Here is an 18,573-nt window from a genome sequence, read left to right as displayed (position 1 = left end):
TCAGGGTGTCCTTAAATTCAGTCATGGCAAGAGCTTACCTGCTGAAGGACAGTGTCACAGGGTCTGCACAGGTTTCTGCCTTCTCGCCCTGTGCCCTGTGCTTAGGCTGGTAAAATAAGAGTTCTCATGCCTTCTTCTGGTGTTTCATCCTTGTGCTTTATTTAACAGTGCCACCGTGCAGTCCCCTTTATCCCGCAACAGTTATCCCCTTTCTAACCCGTTCCAGGGTCTTTTGGCCCTTGAGGCTCCCTTCCTGTGGTGAGGAGACAGAGCTGTAGCCTCCTGCCCCCTCCTAGACTAGCCTCCCAACTGAGTTTTGTTCAGGCCTTTTATAGCCCTCCCAGCCTTCAGCCCAGCTGTCGCTGCTTAGCTCGGTCTATTGCAGTGAGCCAGCCCTTGTTAGGGCCTGCAGCTGGGCTCTCTGCTGGCTGCTTTGAGCCTCTGCCCCTGGCCTTTCTGCCTGAAAGCAGGGCATAGCCAACATTTTAGCAGGGCATTCAAGGGGTTTCACCCCTGCCCTGCCACAGACAGGTTTCAGGTTATGAAAACAATCCCAGAGTACCACTCCAGAGCCGTCTCTTTCCTAGGCCATATGGTCTCATGCTTTTATGTCACACCATTTGCTGTCCTTCATCTTTGTTACTTATAAGCATGACTTCAACTTGTATTCTCACTAAACTGACAGTACATGAGCACCGTAGTGACTGTTGCCACCAAAGTGATATTGTCCCCATTAAGGGGAAGAATCACCATCAGGTGTTCATCAGAGCTCCCTTCCTCGCCTCCACACTGGACAGGATGATCATTACCAATGCATCACTGTTGGGTTGGGAAGCCCATATTAACAGCCATACAGCAAAAGGCACCTGGACATCTGAAGAGTCCAGGAGACACATCAATGTTCTAGAACTGCAAACAGTTCAAAGGGCTTGTGAAGCTTTTGTCTTGTTAAGGTCACCATGTCCTCATAATGTCGGACATAACTGTCTTTCACATCAATAAATAGGGAGGAGTGAGATCCGTCCTCCTGTGTGCAGAAGCAGTAAGTTTATGGAACAGGTGCCCTAGTAATCCAATTACCCTGTCAGCAATCTGCCTCCCAGGAAACCAGAATGTGATAGTGGACTCTCTCAGCAGACACTTTGCTGTTGGTCACAAGTGGGAGCTACATGACTCTGTGGTGTACAATATTTTTGTTCTTTGGACCACCACCAGGCACCCGTTAGCCTCCCAAACAAACAGGAAATGCATCATATACTGTTCCATAGGAGCCCTAGGCTATGCTCTATTCCTCCTATGGTCAGACCACCTGAACTATGTCTTCCCTCCAGTACCACTCCTGCCTCGAGTTTTGTGCAGAATTTGGCAAGATAGGGCATGGGTTATTCTCATTGCCTCCAACTAGCCCAGCCAGCTTTGGTTTCCTAACCTCCTACACGTCATCACTGGTACCAATCGTTATTCCTACTTTTCTTGATCTCCTTACCCAAAGGAATTGCAAGAGCAATCATACCAACCCATGTATGCTTCATCTCAGAGCCTGTTTTTCGGATGGGCATCATTCTTAGAGCAATCATGTTCTAAAGCTATAAAGAATCTTTTTTCTAATAGTAGGAAGGATTCCACTAGAAAATGTTACCTAGCTAAGTAGAAGCATTTTTCTATTTGAGTACATCCTCAGAAGCTGTACGTATTCCTCTCGTTCTGGGGTATGCTCTTTCCTTAAACACAGCAGGTTTATCTGTCAGCTCCTTATGGATCCATTTGGCAGCAATCAGTGCATGCCATCCACCTTCACAGGGCTACTGAGTCTTCACGTCCCCAATGACTAGCAGATTCTGGAAAGGCCTAATCAGAATCTTTCTGCCTATTTAAAACAAAAACGGGGGGGGGGGGGGGGGGGAATCACCACCACCTCAATGGGACTTGAAACTTGTTCTCTCAATACTCACTAAGCCTCATTTTGAACAATTAGCTTCTTGTTCTGTCTCTCCTATTCATGAAAGTCACGTTCCTGGTAGCTATCACCTCAGCCAGGAGAGTTGGTGAATTTGGAGCTTTGATGGCAGATTTTCCTTACGCTATATTCCATAAGGACAATGTTTCATTGTTTCCACCTTAAATTCACTCCCAAAGTAGTTTGAGCTTCACCAGAACCAGTTATCACTTACCTGCGTTCTTCCCAAAATCTCACGCTGTGACATTGTGCAGTCTATATGGTTTTATAAAAACATAAGTGAATATAATGTAACTGGAATATGCTTCATGCAAAAGGTCTCTTGTAAGGTATCATTACAAAGCTTATAATCTACTGAGTGTGATCATCCTATTTGTATAAATGTACCACTCTTGTATCTAAAACTAGAAATATGAAATATAACTCTGAGGGCCTATTGTAATTATGCAAAGTGTGGGCCATTAATAGTGGTTTGCAATCTTGATGACTCCCATTAACCAGGACCATTGTCTGCAGATGGCTGTGTTTACCTGTTAATCTTCCTGTATATGTGTGTGCTGGCAAGTGGGTAATGAAGTCTTGCAGTGACATGTGATCATGTCACCTGACCTGGAATCCATCTTTAACCTGGGTGCTTTTCCAGTGTGGGGGGTGGAAATCCAGAGGGACAAAGGGTTCCCGCCTTATGCAAAAGATATATAAAGGGGTGGAAGAGAACAGAGGGAGAGAGGAGCCATCATGAAGAATTCCCTAGCTATCACCTGAGCTGGAACAAGAGCTGTACCAGGGGAAAGAATTGTGCCCAGGCCTGGAAGGTGTCCAGTCTGAGAAAAAGCTTACTGAAGCATCTCTGAGGGTGAGATTATCTGTATTCAGTTTGATTAGACATAGTTTTGCGCATTTTATTTTATTTTGCTTGGTGACTTACTTTGTTCTGTCTGTTACCACTTGGAACCATTTAAATCCTATTTTCTGTATTTAATAAAATCACTTTTTATTTAGTAATTTACTCAGAGTATGTATTAATACCTGGGGGAGCAAACAACTGTGCATATCTCTCTATCAGTGTTATAGAGGGCGAACAATTTATGAGTACGCAATTTATGAGTATGAATACGGATTTATTTGGGTTTAGACCCCATTGGGAGTTGGGCATTTGAGTGCTAAAGACAAGCACACTTCTGTGAGCTGTTTTCAGGTAGACTTGCAGCTTTGGGGCGAGTTATTCATACCCTGGGTCTGTGTTGGAGCAGACGGGAGTGTCTGGCTCAGCAAGACAGCGTGCTGGAGTCCTGAGCTGGCAGGGAAAACAGGAGCAGGGGTAGTCTTGGTATATCAGGTGGCAGCTCCCAAGGGGGTTTCTGTGATCCAACCTGTCACACACGCATTCTCAGAAGAAAGGAGACTCCATTCCCCACCATTTGGCTAGCCTTCGCCTTTTACCTACAGAGAACAAAACCAATCAGAAAGTCTCCTGGACTTTGTCACCATGATGGAAACAGTCAGGGGTCAGGTGGTATCCTATCAAAGAATCTCAAAATGGATCTCAGGCTGTAATTTGCTCTATCAGTTGTCTAATCTTCCTCCTCCTCTTGGGGTAAGAGCTCATTCTACAAGAGCACAAGCAATGTCTATGGCATTGCTTCAAGAGGTGCCTCTACTTGACATCTGTAAGGCAGCTACATGGAGTTCTATCCACACGTTTGCGAGACACTGCCTTGATACAAGCAGTCTTTCATTCAGCTCTGCTGTTTACACCCTTGCATCCTCCTACTATTTGAGTATTGCTTGTCAATCATCCACTGTGGAATACACATAAGACCAGCACTGGAAGGAGAGAAAGTTTGTTTACCTTATAGTACCTGGAGGTTCTCTGAGATGTATGGTCCCTATCTGTATTCCACTACCTACCCTACTTCCCCTCTGCTTCAGATCTTCTCTGATTCATGGTAGAGAAGGAACTGGAGAGGCAGCCAGTCCATCCTACCCTTTTATCTCCTCGGTCAGAAGCGCGAGGTGAGCCCGTGCACATATGCGGACCAACAATGCTTTCAAACTGCTCTGACTTGGGGCACATGGAGCATATTTGCACCCACAGTGAAATACAGATAGGGACCACACATCTCAAAGAACCTCCAGTTCTATAGTACCTTATAGTAGGGCGGTCAATTAATCTCAGTTAACTCATGCGATTAACAGTGCAATTAAAGATGCGGTTAATTTTATTTAGTTAAACTATTTATATTTAATAGACGGAAGAGACAAGAAGGAAAGACTACATTAAATAAAAAAAAAGTTTATTCAAAGTATGTACTGAACAGTATAAAAAAGTTGCCTATCTTATATTACTGTATGTATTACACTATAAGGTAGGGCTGTCAAGTGATTAGAAAAATGAATCGGGATTAATTGCACAATTAAACAATAAAACTATTTATTTAAAATTTTTTGGATGTTTTCTACATTTTCAAATATATTGTTTTCAATTATACCAGAATAGAAAGTGTACAGTGCTCACTTTATATTATGATTTTATTACAAATATTTGCACTCTAAAAATGATAAAAGAAATAGCATTTTTCAATTCACCTCATACAAGTACCGTAGTACATTCTCTTTGTCAGGAAAGTGCAACTTACAAATGTATTTTTTTTGTTTTGTTACATACCTGCACTCAAAAACAAAACAATGTAAAGCTTTAGAGCCTATAAGTCCACTCAGTCCTACTTCTTGTTCAGTCAATCACTAAGACAAACAAGTTCGTTTACATTTATGGAAGATCATGCTGCCCGCTTCTTATTTTACAGTGTCACCTGAAAGTGAGAACAGGCATTCACATGGCAGTTTTGTAGCCAGCATTGCAAGGTATTTACATGCCAGATATGCTAAACATTTGTATGCCCCATCATGCTTCAGCCACCATTCCAGAGGACATGCTTCCATGCTGATGACACTCGTTAAAAAAGTAATGCAATAATTAAATTTGTGACTGAACTCCTTAGAGGAGAATTGTGTGTCTCCTGCTCTGGTTTACCCGCATTCTGCCATATATTTCATGTTATAGCAATCTCAGATGATGACCCAGCACACACTGTTCGTTTTAAGAACACTTCCACAGCAGATTTAACAAAACGCAAAGAAGGTACCAGTGTGAAATTTCTAAAGATAGCTACAGCACTTGACCCAAGGTTTAAGAATTTGGAGTGCCTTCCAAAATCTGAGTGGGACAAGGTAAGGAGTATGCTTTCAGAAGTCTTAAAAGAGCAACACTCCGATGCGGAAACTATGGAACCACCAAAAAAGAAAATCAACCATCTGCTGGTGGCATCTGACTCAGATGATGAAAATGAACATGCATCAGTCCATATTGCTTTGGATTGTTATCGAGCAGAACCTACCATCAGCATGGACATACGTCGTCTGGAATGGTGGTTGAAGCATGAAGGGACATATGAATCTTTAGCACATTTGGCAAGTAAATATCTTGTGATGCCGGCTACAGCAGTGCCATGCAAGTGCCTGTTCTGACTTTCAGGTGACATTGTAAACAAAAAGCGGGCAGCCTTATCTCCCACAAATGTGAACACACTTGTTTGTCTGAGCAATTGGCTGAACAAGAAGTTGGACTGAGTGGACTTTGTTTTATTTTTGCATGCAGTTATTTTTGTACATAATTCTACATTTGTAAGTTCAACTTTCATGATAGAGGTTGCACTACAGTACTTGTAATGGGGGAATTGAAATACTATTTTATCATGTTTACAGTGCAAATATTTGTGATAAAAATAAATATAAAATGAGCACTGTAAAATTTGTATTCTGTGTTGTAATTGAAATCAATATATTTGAAAATGTAGAAAACATCCAAAAATATTTAAATAAATAGTATTTTATTATTGTTTAACAGCGAGATTAATCGAGATTAATTTTTTTAATTGCTTGACAGCCCTACCTTTATAGTATAGTACCTATAGTACTATAAGGTAAGCAACTTCCTTATACTGTTCAGTACATACTTTGAATAAACTTTTTTCTTATTTCATGTAGTCTTTCCTTCTTGTCTCTTGTCTATTAAAAACATTTTTTGTGGTGCCATAGCTTTTCTTCCTTTTCTTGCATCTTTTTACCTCTCACACACTATTTACTGTTACATTTTAACTTTATGTATGTTGTTTTCTTTCCTAGGTGGCATATCTAATTCAACAAAATGTAATTCCTCCCTTTTGCAACTTGTTAACAGTAAAAGATGCTCAAGTTGTACAAGTAGTGCTGGATGGACTAAGTAATATATTAAAAATGGCTGAAGATGAAGCGGAGACCATAGCCAATCTTATAGAAGAGTGTGGAGGTAAGATTTTTGAATAATTAGTTGGTGTTAGAATAATAATGGTAACTAATGGTTTGAACATTAACCACAAATATATTCATGGACTTTGCGCCATTTATTACATCTTTGTCTTTTTGTTTAACTGTTTGTATCAAACCTCAATATCAGGTTCACTTAGTGATTTGAGGTATTTTAACGTAAACTTTTCTATTTGAAGAAACCTTAAATTGAATATATGTAGTGTATATGACCTAACTAGAAAAATACACTTCACAAATTAGGACATGGAGGGTATCTTTACCTCACAGGCTGCAAACTTAATCAGAATTATGCCCAGATAAATTTTAAAACAAAATATTAAGTGGTAATTTTGTTAACGGCTTTCAGGCATGTTTTTTTATTTTTTTAAATTGTTAAACACTTAAACAGCTACCAGCCAGTTGGAGCTCTCTTTGAGGAAAAGAAACCATTTTAATATTAAATGTTTAATTTAATCACCACTACATGTTCTATGGAAAACTCCTACGTTGCAGGTAACTTCATTGAGATAAGAGAGTGGTGCTCCTTGAAATAAGAAATGCAAAGTTCATGGATGTATAATATGAATAGATGAAGTTCAGGAGGGAACATACTAAAGTGAGAGGTATTTGAGTAACTATATATTATGTTTAAATAAAATAAAATCTCAGAATTTCTTGATATATTTATCCATCCAGCAGATAGAGGCATAGCTAAATATATAGATACATATTGGATATATTCTACACAGCTGTAGTACAGTCTAATTGTCTAGGTCATCACCATAGCATCTGAGCACCTCAAACTTTAATCAGTTTTTATTTTCCCCAAATCCCTGGGAAGCTTTTACAGTTGGAGAACTGAGGCAGAGTGACTTGCCCAAAGTCACACAGGAAGTCTGTGACAGAGCTGGTATTTAAACCAGATTCTCAGTTTCAATCGCGGTTTTTAAACTATGATTCTTTCCTAAGGCAGCATAAAACTCTCTGCTACTTCTGTCTTCATTTACTACTTGTTTGATAAGTATGATTAGTAGGACACAGCTCAGGCTTTTTCTTTATATCTGACATAATTCTGCAGTTAAGGGCTTGTCTACACATGTTAAAGTGGATTAAACTAAACAGGAACAAATGTATTCCAGAGTAAATATACACACATGCAGCTAATCAGGAACAAGTCCATGGGTAGTCAAGCCTGCCCCTCTCTCTCTCTCTCTCTCTCTCTCTCTCTCTCTCTCTCTCGTATATATATATATCCTATGGGGATATGGTAGCCACAAGAGGGAGAAACTGCCGTTTGCCACTCAGTAGATAAAATGGCAGAAAATGTTGCTAATGCAGAGTTAACCTGCCCAGTGGGAGCTCATGTCCTTGCAGAACATTTAGTTCAGCAAACTTCAGAAAACCAGTAAATATAGAGTTATGATACATGCTCATGTAACTCCGACTCTGGTCTCCTGGAGCTGGGAATAGCTACTGGGATTTATCTGCATACTCTGCAGCTGCATTCAGTTTGTGAGTTGTAGCTGTGTTGACTGGTTTAACAGTGGAGGCAATAGGTGAGACAGGTTGGAAGGGGTGTGTTTGAGCTGAGGAGATGGGGATTAGTTTGAGAAGCCTCACAGAGCTGTGATTGTCATGTGAGATCAAAGTTTGCATTCACCTTGTGGTATGAGTAATGGAAAGGGGAGAATGTGAACCCTGAGGAGCTAGATGCATCATTTTATTTCAAAATTGTGATAGGTTGTTTTAGGGTACATCTATCCTGGAAAAAAAGACCCGAGGCATGGCTGCAGCTGGCCCAGGTCAGCTGACTCCAGCTTGGGCTGCAGGGGCTAAAAATTACAGTGTAGATGTTCGGTTTCAGAGTAGCAGCCATGTTAGTCTGTATCCGCAGAAAGAACAGGAGTACTTGTGGTACCTTAGAGACTAACAAATTTATTTGAGCATAAGCTTTCATGGGCTACAGCCCACTTCATCAGATGCATAGAATGGAACATATAGTAAGGAGATATATACACATACAGAGAACATGATCTGTGTGTGTATACACACACACACACACACACACACTGTTCCATTCTATGCATCCGATGAAGCGGGCTGTAGCCCACGAAAGCTTATGCTTAAATACATTTGTTAGTCTCTAAGGTGCTACAAGTACTCCGGTTCTTTTAGTGTAGATGTTCGGGCTCAGGGACCCTCCCCACTTGTGGAGTCCAAGGGCTCAGGCTCCAGGCTAAGCCCAAACGTCTACACAGAAATTTTACAGCCCTGCAAGCCTAAGTCAGCGACTCAGGCCAGCCATGGGTGTTTAATTACTTTGTAGATGTACCATTTAGTAGCAAGGCGCTAGGGGGTGGGGAGAATCTTGACACAGGAATTATCAGCAGTCATGTGGGTTATGAGAGCAGTCTGTGGGTTTACTGATGGATAAGGACAAGTATAAATTTAGATGTGAAATTTAACAGCCACTTTACACTTACTCACAGGATATATACTCTGTCAGGAGTATAGGCTAAGTATTTTACTATAGGGCAGGGTAGCTCCTTTCCTATAGAGTGAAAAGGCAGGGTGCAAATATGTTATGGGTGTTTTGGGGCATCACTTTAAGAGGGATAGTTAAGGTACGCTCCCACATAACCTTAACACTGTTTTTTCTGGCTTTGTGAAGTTTGGGTTCTTTGAGTAATTGCACGTCATATCCATTGTAAGTGTGTATGCGCCCTGTGCACAGATGTCAGTTGTTGTTGTTTTTTCCCTTTTGTAGTATCTATTGGGGTGGCTTGAGTGCCCTCTGCTGCATTCCATTATGTGCTGGTATAAGAGAGCAGAGCTGTCCCCATCCCTATCCAGTTCCATCTTGCCACCACTGACGGTTGGTGCAAATGCAGACTTGATTAATTCAAGTACTTCTCTCATTCTTCTTTGTATATAGTTAAGTATAGAAAATTTTTTTTGTTTGGTTGGTTGGTTTTTTTTAGTCAATTTTTGATGGTTTTACAGCTAGGTTTCCATTTTTGGTCTCTTTTGACCCTTTGTACTCTTTCAGTACTGGTACTGGAATGATACCTTGCTCACCAAGGTTTAAGTCTTGCAAGACTTGTGCAAATCCTGTTCCAGTCAGTGACCTGCATCTGTCCTGCCTGAAATGCTTAGGAGAATCCCACATCAGTGACACGTCTCATCTGTAAAAGTTTCAAACCCCACTCAAAAAGAGATAGGGAGGCATGGCTTAAGTTCTTGCTTATGGAAGCAGCACTTCATGGCTTAAGTTCTTGCTTATGGAAGCAGCACTTCAACCTCCACCGCAGAGGGTCACAGGAGTAAAGTGCCCCAAGTACTTAGTCTTCAGTACGGAGTACCCCAACAGATGTCTGCGGTTCCTCAGTCCCATTCCCCTGTACCAAAAAAAACCTCAGACCTTTTTCAGGTTCCACCTCTTGCTCTTCCGCATTGGTACTGAAGCAAGAACGAAGCAGACACTCCACAAAGCATTTAGGAGAGAGACCACCCCTGGAAAGTTCATCACCTCCCAAGGGGTCTCACTGCCTCCGGAGTCTGTGCCATGTCTATCAATGCCATTCCTTGAAGGACACTTGCAGACTCAGCAGCTGGTGCCAATCCCAATCACCCTGGCAGCACATGCAGCTGCAAAAGACTTGCTTAGTCTCTTAGTACTGGTATCACCGACAGCAGAAGGCTTGCAGCCGGTGCCAATGCCTGCAGGTTATACCTCATCTCACCTAGATCCTGCGGTACCATTACTCAAACCTCTTCAACACTACACACCTGCCTCAGTCTCCTGGGTCATATGACAGCATGCACCTATGTAGTTCAGCATACCAGGCTATGCCTCAGAAAGCTGCAGGCATGGCTAGAATCAATGTTTACTCCAAGTTGTCCCCATTTGGACAAAATGGATCAGGTGCCAAAGTTAGTTTTGATATCTCTAGATTGGTGGATGGACCCTCTGAAAACTTGTGCGGGGGTTCCTTTTCTCTGCCCACTACCGAGACACATCTTCTCTGGGTTGGGGAGCTCCTATAGAATCCCCACAGATGCAGGGCCTTTGGTCACTTCAAGATGTAGAATCTCACATAAGTGTCAGGGAGTTAAGAGCGGTACGTCAGCCTGTTTGGCCTTCTTTCCCCACATAGTGGGAAAGAATCTATTGATTCTGAGACAATTCAGCGACCCTGTTTTTTACATAAACAAACCAGGACTGGCATGGTCAAACCAACTCTGCAAGGAGGCAATGTGCCACTGGGATTTCTGTATAACACACTCAGTTCATCTCAAAGCAGCTTACCTTTCGGGGAAACAGAACATGGTAGCAGATCAGCTGAGCAAATCCTTCTCCCATCAACATAACCCTTACATCCAGAGATAACCAAGTCCATCTTCCATCTGTGGGGAACTCCCCAAGTGGATCTGTTTGCAACAAGAACCAACAGCAAATGCCCTCAGCTCTGTTCCTGGAGAGGGCTCAGCCAAGGCTCGCTGACAGATGCCTTTCTCCTATCCTGGAAGAATTTCCTTCCATACACCTTCCCTTCGGTTCCTTTACTGCCCAGAATAGTATTCAAAATAAAACAAGACCATGCTCACCTCATTCTTATAGCACCGGCATGGCCTCGTCAACACTGATACTTGACTTCTCCTCTAACCCTCCCGTTAGATCTAGACTTAATCCCAGGGGACCACAGACATCTGCTCCATCTGAACCTCCAAGCTCTCCATCTAGCAGTGTGGCTGCTTCATGGCTGAAGCCTTTTGAAAAATCCTGCTCAAAGGATGTCCAAAAGGTGCTTCTGAATACCAGAAATCTCTTGACTAGAAACACTTACCTGGCTAAGTGGAAGCGCTTCTCCATTTGGTATTGTAGGAAAGGTGTATTTCCAAAGCAAGCACCCTGGACCTCATACTAGACCATTTTCTAGATCTGAAAGAGTTTGGCTGTTAACTCTATAAGGGTGCATGTGGCAGCTATTTTGGCCTTCCACGTCTAGATGGATAACAGATCCTGTATGTTCAGACATGTTCCTTTCATCATCTTCAACGCAGCTTCCTCCTGAGAAGGAACACTTCTCATGATGTTGTTTCATTTGGGTAACCAGGCCTTGCATTTCTTTGTTGTACGGTTTGCATTTTGCATGCATGCCTGTCTTACCCACAGGTAGAGGAACTTCATTAAAATATTCCCACACTGGGTCTCTTTTATGGCCTGCTGCCATTATAGGTTTTCCCTTCTAGTGAGAGAACGGGTATGGTAGATCTCAAATCAATGAAGGCTACACTCAGAAAGATCTCAAGACTTCTGGAATATGCTGCTCAGACAGTTTCACTTTTGTTTCTACTGCCTGTCCCTCCCTTCTCAGATTTATCTCCAGACTTCTTCTCCTTGTCCAGATATATTCCACCCCCAACAATCTTCTATTCATTGAACTTTTTGAAACTTTGCACTTTTAGAGAGAGATAAGGGATTGACTCTGTGTACACAAATTTGCAGAGGGACAATAGGGTTGAGGTCTGTTATTTCTCACCTCTATATATTATTTATTTAAAAACAGTTTTGCTGTTAACAAGTTATCTCTGGAGACACAAATCCACAGTTTGAGAACTGCAAAACTAAGTAAGCATCTCTGATGATATCTTCTAGACTGAGCACTGAGTCCCATTGGGTAGATAGAAAGATTAACCTAAATAATCTATACAGAAGTCCCTGGAACCCTATAAGATTGGGTCCCTAATCCATGAACTATTGGAACTCATTTACAAAACTTTTCTTAAACATTACATGAATATATTGTCTCCTACTATAGAATTAGAATTTATAATCCCTATTCCATGATGAGATAACTTTGAGCTATTGTGTCTTAATTAAAACTATCTTTAGATAGGTTTTTCCCTCAAAAAGCATTTTTATCAAAAAAATGTTGGTTCGTTTTTTGTTTTTTTTTGGTTGTTTTTTTTTTTTAAATCATTGATTTTTATCCACCCTGCCTGAAGGAGATTAATGTAGCCTGAAAATGAGATGTGTGAACTGCTCCATTCATGTCAGTGGGTGTTCTCATCCCCCCTTCACAGTCCGGGAGAGTTTCTGCTATTGGTCAAGCATGCTCATTCTCATCTCCTCACACCAGTGTCAGTAGTGTGTTCTTGGTACATACTTCAAACATATCTGTTCTATACTCTCCATACAGAGGGGCAGAGCTTCCCCAGATACTGGCTCAGATGGGGTGGTGCTAGGGAGTGGGGCAGGGACCCCCCAACATCCCAGCTCACATGGTGGTGGAAGGGAGAGGGGCTCAGATCTCACCCCTGAAAGACAAGCTCCCTCCAGAAGCTGGGGCACATGAGGGGGTCAGACCCCCATAGATGGGCAGGAATCCTGGTGCACATAAAGGGAGGCAGAGAGCAGAGCTCAGACACCTCCAGAGAGACATAAGCATCCATCTCAGCTTACCAGGTGGGTCAGGGAGAATGTCTCAGACCCCCTAGACAGGCAAGAGGCCCCAGATCCTGGCACACATGGTGGGATAAGGACATTGGGGATCTGAACCCCTCTCCCTATGCACACGTACACTGAAGGGGTGAATGTGGGGCCCTGTCCCTATTCTCCCCCAGCTCCCTGCCACTTATCCTCATGTGTCCCTCACCTGATCCCCCAACCCCTCTAACGTCCCCTATCTCCATTTATCCCAGCCCCTTTGATGCAGTCTCAAAACCCTCACTCCTCTTCCACTCCCCATTGCACCATCCCCTAAAATGCCCTTCTCCTGCAGGCAACTGTTCATGTGTCTAAATTTTTAATAAAAATACTTTGATTACATTCCTTCAAAATAAACAAAAATATGCCAGCCAACCTTTTCCCAATTTCTGCCCAAGGTGGGACTTGAATTGAGGTTGGCTGAGTTGGTCAGATTTGAAGAACTACTACTACTTATCCCCTTAAGCCATCTAGCTGGTCTAAAATTTTGAGGTCTAACAGTCCTGTTAACTTACCTGGCTGCACTTGCTCACTATAATTAAGGCTACATTTTAGTCACGGGTATTTTTAGTAAAAGTCACTGGCAGTAAACAAAAATTCACGGTCTGTGACCTGTCCATGACTTTTTTTACTGTATACCCCTGACTAAAACTTGAGGAGGAGGGGCGGCCCGGGGGGGCACCGTGGGTGCTGGGGCAGGGGGAGAGGGCGCCGCAGATGCTGGAGGGGGAGGGTTGGCAGGGCTTGGGCAGGCTCCCTACCTGGTTCCTGAGCTCCACATGCTGCCTCCACTCTGCCCCAAGCCCTGGTTCTGCAGCTCCCATTGGCTGGGAACCGCTGCCAATGGAGCTGCGGGGGTGGTGCCTGCCGGCAGAGGCAGCTCATGGAGCTAGGAGCTGAGGGAAGGGAGTTCCTGTAGCCCTTACGGGGAGCCTGTCCTAGGTAAGCACTGCCCTGCACCAGAGCCCTGAGCCCCCCCACACCCAAACTCTTGCTGCGGGGGTGGAGGGCGACATTGCTCCAGCAGCAGCAGGTGTGCCTGGCCCAGGGACTCCCTGAGCTGCTCAGGTGGCCTCTGGGCCAGGCACACCAGCCGCTGCAGAGGTCACAGAATCTGTGACGAACAAGGAGCCTTAACTGTAGTCCATTAGGCACATGAATAGGTCCTGAAGAAGAGCTCTGTGGAGCTCAGAAGGTTTTCTCTTTCACCAACAGAAGTTGGTCCAATAAAAGGTATTACCTCACCCACCATGTCTCTCTCTCATACTTAACCTTGGAATTTGGTTTTGTTATGGATTTACTGACTTTAATCATGAATATTTCAAAGCACTAAAGAATAAGGTTCAACTATGTACTTAAAAGCATTAAAAGAAACCTCAATTTTATCTTGATACCAGAACACACACAACCCTTTTGACTGTTTCCTATGACTTCTGTGTAGTTATACCTTAAAGCCAGTTGTCCCTTCAGGATTCCCAATAAAGCAGGGTGCACACTACAGAGCTGATTATCTTTCATGAAATAGAGTTGGAAAATATTGTGTCCAGTTCATCCCAGTGACTCTCATTTTAAAAGATTTCCTTATTCGCACTGGTGTTTGAGGTGCCTTTGTAGCTAAGATGAACAAAATGAAGTTTGAGTACGATCTGTTGAACCTAAATCATTTTGCAGACTTTTCCCATGATATTTTTAAATTAAAAAAAAAACGTATTTGATAATTCACAGTATAGCACATAAGCACCATTAATTTAGAACTTGTATTATCATGTGTCTGGAGCAGGTTGTGCTTGGCTGTCAAATATAATACAGCAGAACCCTGTTTATCCAATCTAATTGGGACCAGGGCCAGATCTGATCATCAAAAATCCAGAGAATGGGAAAGTGTGATGATGCAGCAGCATCTAGTGGCCACAAGAGAGATTGCCCACTTCTGGCCCTGGAGTCCTCTTCAGTTAATGCGGAGAGCCTAATAGAGGGTCAGATAAATGAGATTCTATTATTTTAATGCTTGATTTAATTCCATCTCTTAAATATTTCTTAAAGGGCTGGAGAAAATTGAACAGCTACAAAATCATGAAAATGAAGACATCTACAAACTGGCTTATGAGATCATTGATCAATTCTTCTCTTCAGATGATGTAAGTATATAGTAGCAGTGAAATCTATTCTGCTTTCAATCATATTTAATCTTTGCTTACAAACATAGTTAAGGAGATAATTAAACAGTTCTTAAATCTGTGTGAGCATTATAGCATTATTTGTGGTTGTCTCTGAGTAACATAGTGTCAGGTTATGCAATTTTATTATTCTGCTACCAAAGAGCATATTCCCAAAGGTGCGGTATTCTCTCAGGTGATACAAATAAATGATTCATGCTCTAAAACAGAACATCTTACTGAAATTATAATCTTTTCTGTCTTTATCAATAAAATAGAGTAAAAACAAAGACATTAATGTTGACAGCAAGAAAAACAAAATTGGTAGCACCAAATTAGCAGGCTCGATAACTTCAAAAATCCCTATTTAACTTTTTTCAGCAGCCATTTAAAAAGTGAAATCACAGGCTAGAATTAGAGAGTAGAGTATATGAAATGTCTAATACTCACCTAATAAAACACAAACCAGTACATGAACACTGTTTAATCCAGATTCATTTGGATGTCCAAATGAAATACTAACTTACACACACACATGCTAAAACAACATTATAACGTCAAAAATACCAAAGACTTGCTGGGTAGTTCAGTCAGCTTGAGAATAGTCTGGTGGTGGTCTCATTTTAGAAGTATTCAAATATGTGCCGCCGTCTGTGCTGTAATGTCCACATTACTATTTTTAGCGTGCTAACTGAATTAGAACTAGCACGTCTATCTACCCGGGCTGCCCCCTCAATTTCGATTCTTCTTCTCTTGTCCGAATAGTGTTGTTACACCCTCTCTGTCATTAAGTTTGTAATTCATATTTGAATTCATAAAGTGCTTCAGAGTGGTTCAGGGTGAAAGGTATGTAAATATAGTATTGCTGATTGTGGACCATATGGTGTCAGACTACTACAAATAGGCGAAATCAGCATTTATAGTTTAGCTTTATCTATTGTTTAAAAAATTCATCTAGTCTGACAAGCATTAGAATCATTCTGTGATGTAAATCTTGTTTCAACCAGTATTTGTCTTATCTGTACCCATTCAAAGTACTTTTTTGTTTTTTTATAGATTGATGAAGATCCTAGCCTTGTTCCAGAGGCAATACAAGGTGGAACATTTGGTTTCAATTCATCTGCCAATGTACCAGCAGAAGGGTTCCAGTTTTAGAGCGATATTTTGGCAGTTAGGTACAATGCAGCACTGAATAAAAAATGGTTTGACCCATCAATCTTGGCTCATGGGATCCGCTGCTGCATTAAATCGGGAAAGAAAATGTGAAGATTTCATTTGGAATCACAGAAAAGCCCAAATGAAGTCAAGATGGCGAGTGGGTGCGAGTGAGAATGAGTGGCAAAATGTAATGAAAAACTTCACTGAATGCTTATTTAGATTGTTCAAAGAAAAAGGGCTACAGGTCAAAGATCTTCAGTGCCTGAGAAGGAACAATGACTTACTAGAGCAATTGGGGGGGGAAAATGCAGTACTATTATCATCAAGCTTTGTAAGCATAAAAGAGAATAGGATGCCCATATAAGTCCAAGGAGAATGAGCCCAGGCCTTGCTATGAAGCACCGTGTGAATGGACAACATTGAATGAATGTCTGGACTCAGCTGTGGAGCCAGACTCATGTTTCAAACCTGGGGCTCTTCACTCATGAAGCAGACTCCTAGTCCTGGAGTGGCGTGTGTACGAGAGTATGGTTGTGATGCTGTATGTGAACGCATGCAAGCTTGATTCGCCTTCAGGGGGCTGATAATAAACCTAGCAAATTATCAAAATGAGTTCAAAAGTGTTAACTTACACTGGACACACAAATAAAGACCGGTTTAGCAGCAGACTCTGGTTTACTCCTGCAGCCTGTTTTATTTTCTTTTTTCCCTGTTTCTTTTAGTTATTTTTAATTTCTTTCCTGTATGGCTTATTATTAGTTGCTTGTAAAGTCAGAATTTTCAGGAAGGCTTCCCTGTGCATTTGCACCAGATGAATGTTTGATGTTATGAAAAGCTTTCCATATCATCAAAACAAATTTGTGTAGATTTTTGCATGAAAAAACATACATTTCCCTCCAAATAGACTGTGTTGCAGTACATAAATTGCCATAATAGTAGAAAACAGTAAAATGTGGTAATAAATTCATCATCCTTTTCATTTTCAAAGATAACATAATGATCTCTTTGCATGTGGTAATCTACAGCATAGCTCATTTTTAGATTTTGTTGAGTCCTGTAACCAAATGTTTCCTTTGTGGTAGAATACCGTGCTGTTCAATGTTATTTGTTTTCAAACTTTGTTTTCTATGAAAATGATATGGAAACTTCTAAAAATGAAATTTGGTGCATATGTACTGCTGAATAAAGACTGAAGAAGAGGTGTGAATAGATGTACAAATCCAAGTCCTGGTTTGAACACCTTTAATAATATGCCTAATCTGTCCAATTGTTTTAGACTCTTTTTATCTTAGATGTAGGCAGCCATGAACAATCTATTTTGAGCCACTTTAGAGAGAAAACTTTGTATTTTTAAAACTTGCATTAAAAAACATGCAAGTGTTTTTATAATTGGAGTAATGCCTCAGTTTTGAGGTTCTGCACACTAAATTAAAGGTGACATTACAAATTTATACAAAAAGGAGAACTCTTTATAAGGTGGCTCATTGTAGGAAATGCTGTGCCTTCCCCTTTGAGCACAAGTGTTGCATGAACAACAGTTTGCTATAATAAAACATACCAGATTAGTCACCATTAGCATCTATATCTACCTTGTGTTTTAAAATCAACTGGCAATTCTGAAACACTGTAGAATGGATAAAGATTATTTTGTGATCATAACTCTTTGTTGGACTAGAGTATTTTTACAGCATTCCTTGTCATCAGAAACATGGTTAAAGTTTAAAACTAGAAGCAGCAGAAAACTAGCTTGTGAAATTTATCTAAGTAGAGTGCAGGCTAGGCTGTCTTGGGGAAATAAACGTTAAACCTTTAAAACAGTGTTGTATTACTTGGTGCGTGTCTTTTTGTATAAACTCAGATTGTAGTGAAGAAGTTAAAAAGCATTTGTGTACGCAAGCAGGCAAAAAATGGTTGGTTTAACAAAATGTTCATATTAACTGTTACTTCCGTACCCTTTTAACCCTTTAATGTGTTTCAGACATACCTCTCAACCTGCCAAAGGCCCAAATATGGGATGCAATATAAGAGACAGACCCAAAGAGAAGAATATGAACTGTTATTCATGTAGGGAACTAAAGAATGTAAATAGCTTTCTACAACTTCACCTCCCTGTTTCTTTATATCTAATAAAATAATGTGCAATAATAAGTGAGAAGACACAATTTGTATAGAACATAAATAGGTTTGGGACTAAAATGAGTGATACTTGAAATGAGGGACATTTCAGAGGAAGTTACGGCTTCAGCACCGACATAAGAAAGTTGGGTACTTTCATGCATTATGTAAATCATACAGTATATTAAGTATGTAATTCCATCAGATGTTTTGCTAACATTGAACAGAATTGCATCTTAAGTAATTATGATGCACCTATATTATCTCTTTTTACTTTCAATTGCATACCTAAATCTTCCCCAAAAAACACAATTTGACTTGAGTTTTCATACAGTCCTTTTCACAAGTAG

General features: G+C 41.1%; 1 protein-coding gene across 2 annotated transcripts in view; it reads left to right on the top strand.

Annotated features, from left to right (window-relative positions):
- KPNA4 (karyopherin subunit alpha 4) overlaps window positions 1-17,925 on the top strand; it is a 58,542-nt gene extending 40,617 nt beyond the window's left edge. For both annotated transcript variants that reach the window (XM_024195060.2, XM_024195059.2), the window contains exons 15-17: window positions 6,143-6,305; window positions 14,838-14,932; window positions 16,007-17,925. In XM_024195060.2, coding sequence (XP_024050828.1) covers window positions 6,143-6,305; window positions 14,838-14,932; window positions 16,007-16,105 — 357 coding nt within the window. In that variant the 3' untranslated portion in view covers window positions 16,106-17,925. The remainder of the gene's footprint in view (window positions 1-6,142; window positions 6,306-14,837; window positions 14,933-16,006) is intronic.
- Window positions 17,926-18,573: the final 648 nt, after the last annotated feature.

The sequence above is a fragment of the Terrapene carolina genome, unplaced genomic scaffold (genome assembly GCF_002925995.2).
Source record: "Terrapene carolina triunguis isolate 2854851 unplaced genomic scaffold, T_m_triunguis-2.0 Scaffold88, whole genome shotgun sequence".
NCBI classification, from domain to species: domain Eukaryota; kingdom Metazoa; phylum Chordata; order Testudines; family Emydidae; genus Terrapene; species Terrapene triunguis.
Note: the sequence above shows the minus strand (reverse complement) of the source record. Positions and strands in the feature narration are given on the sequence as shown.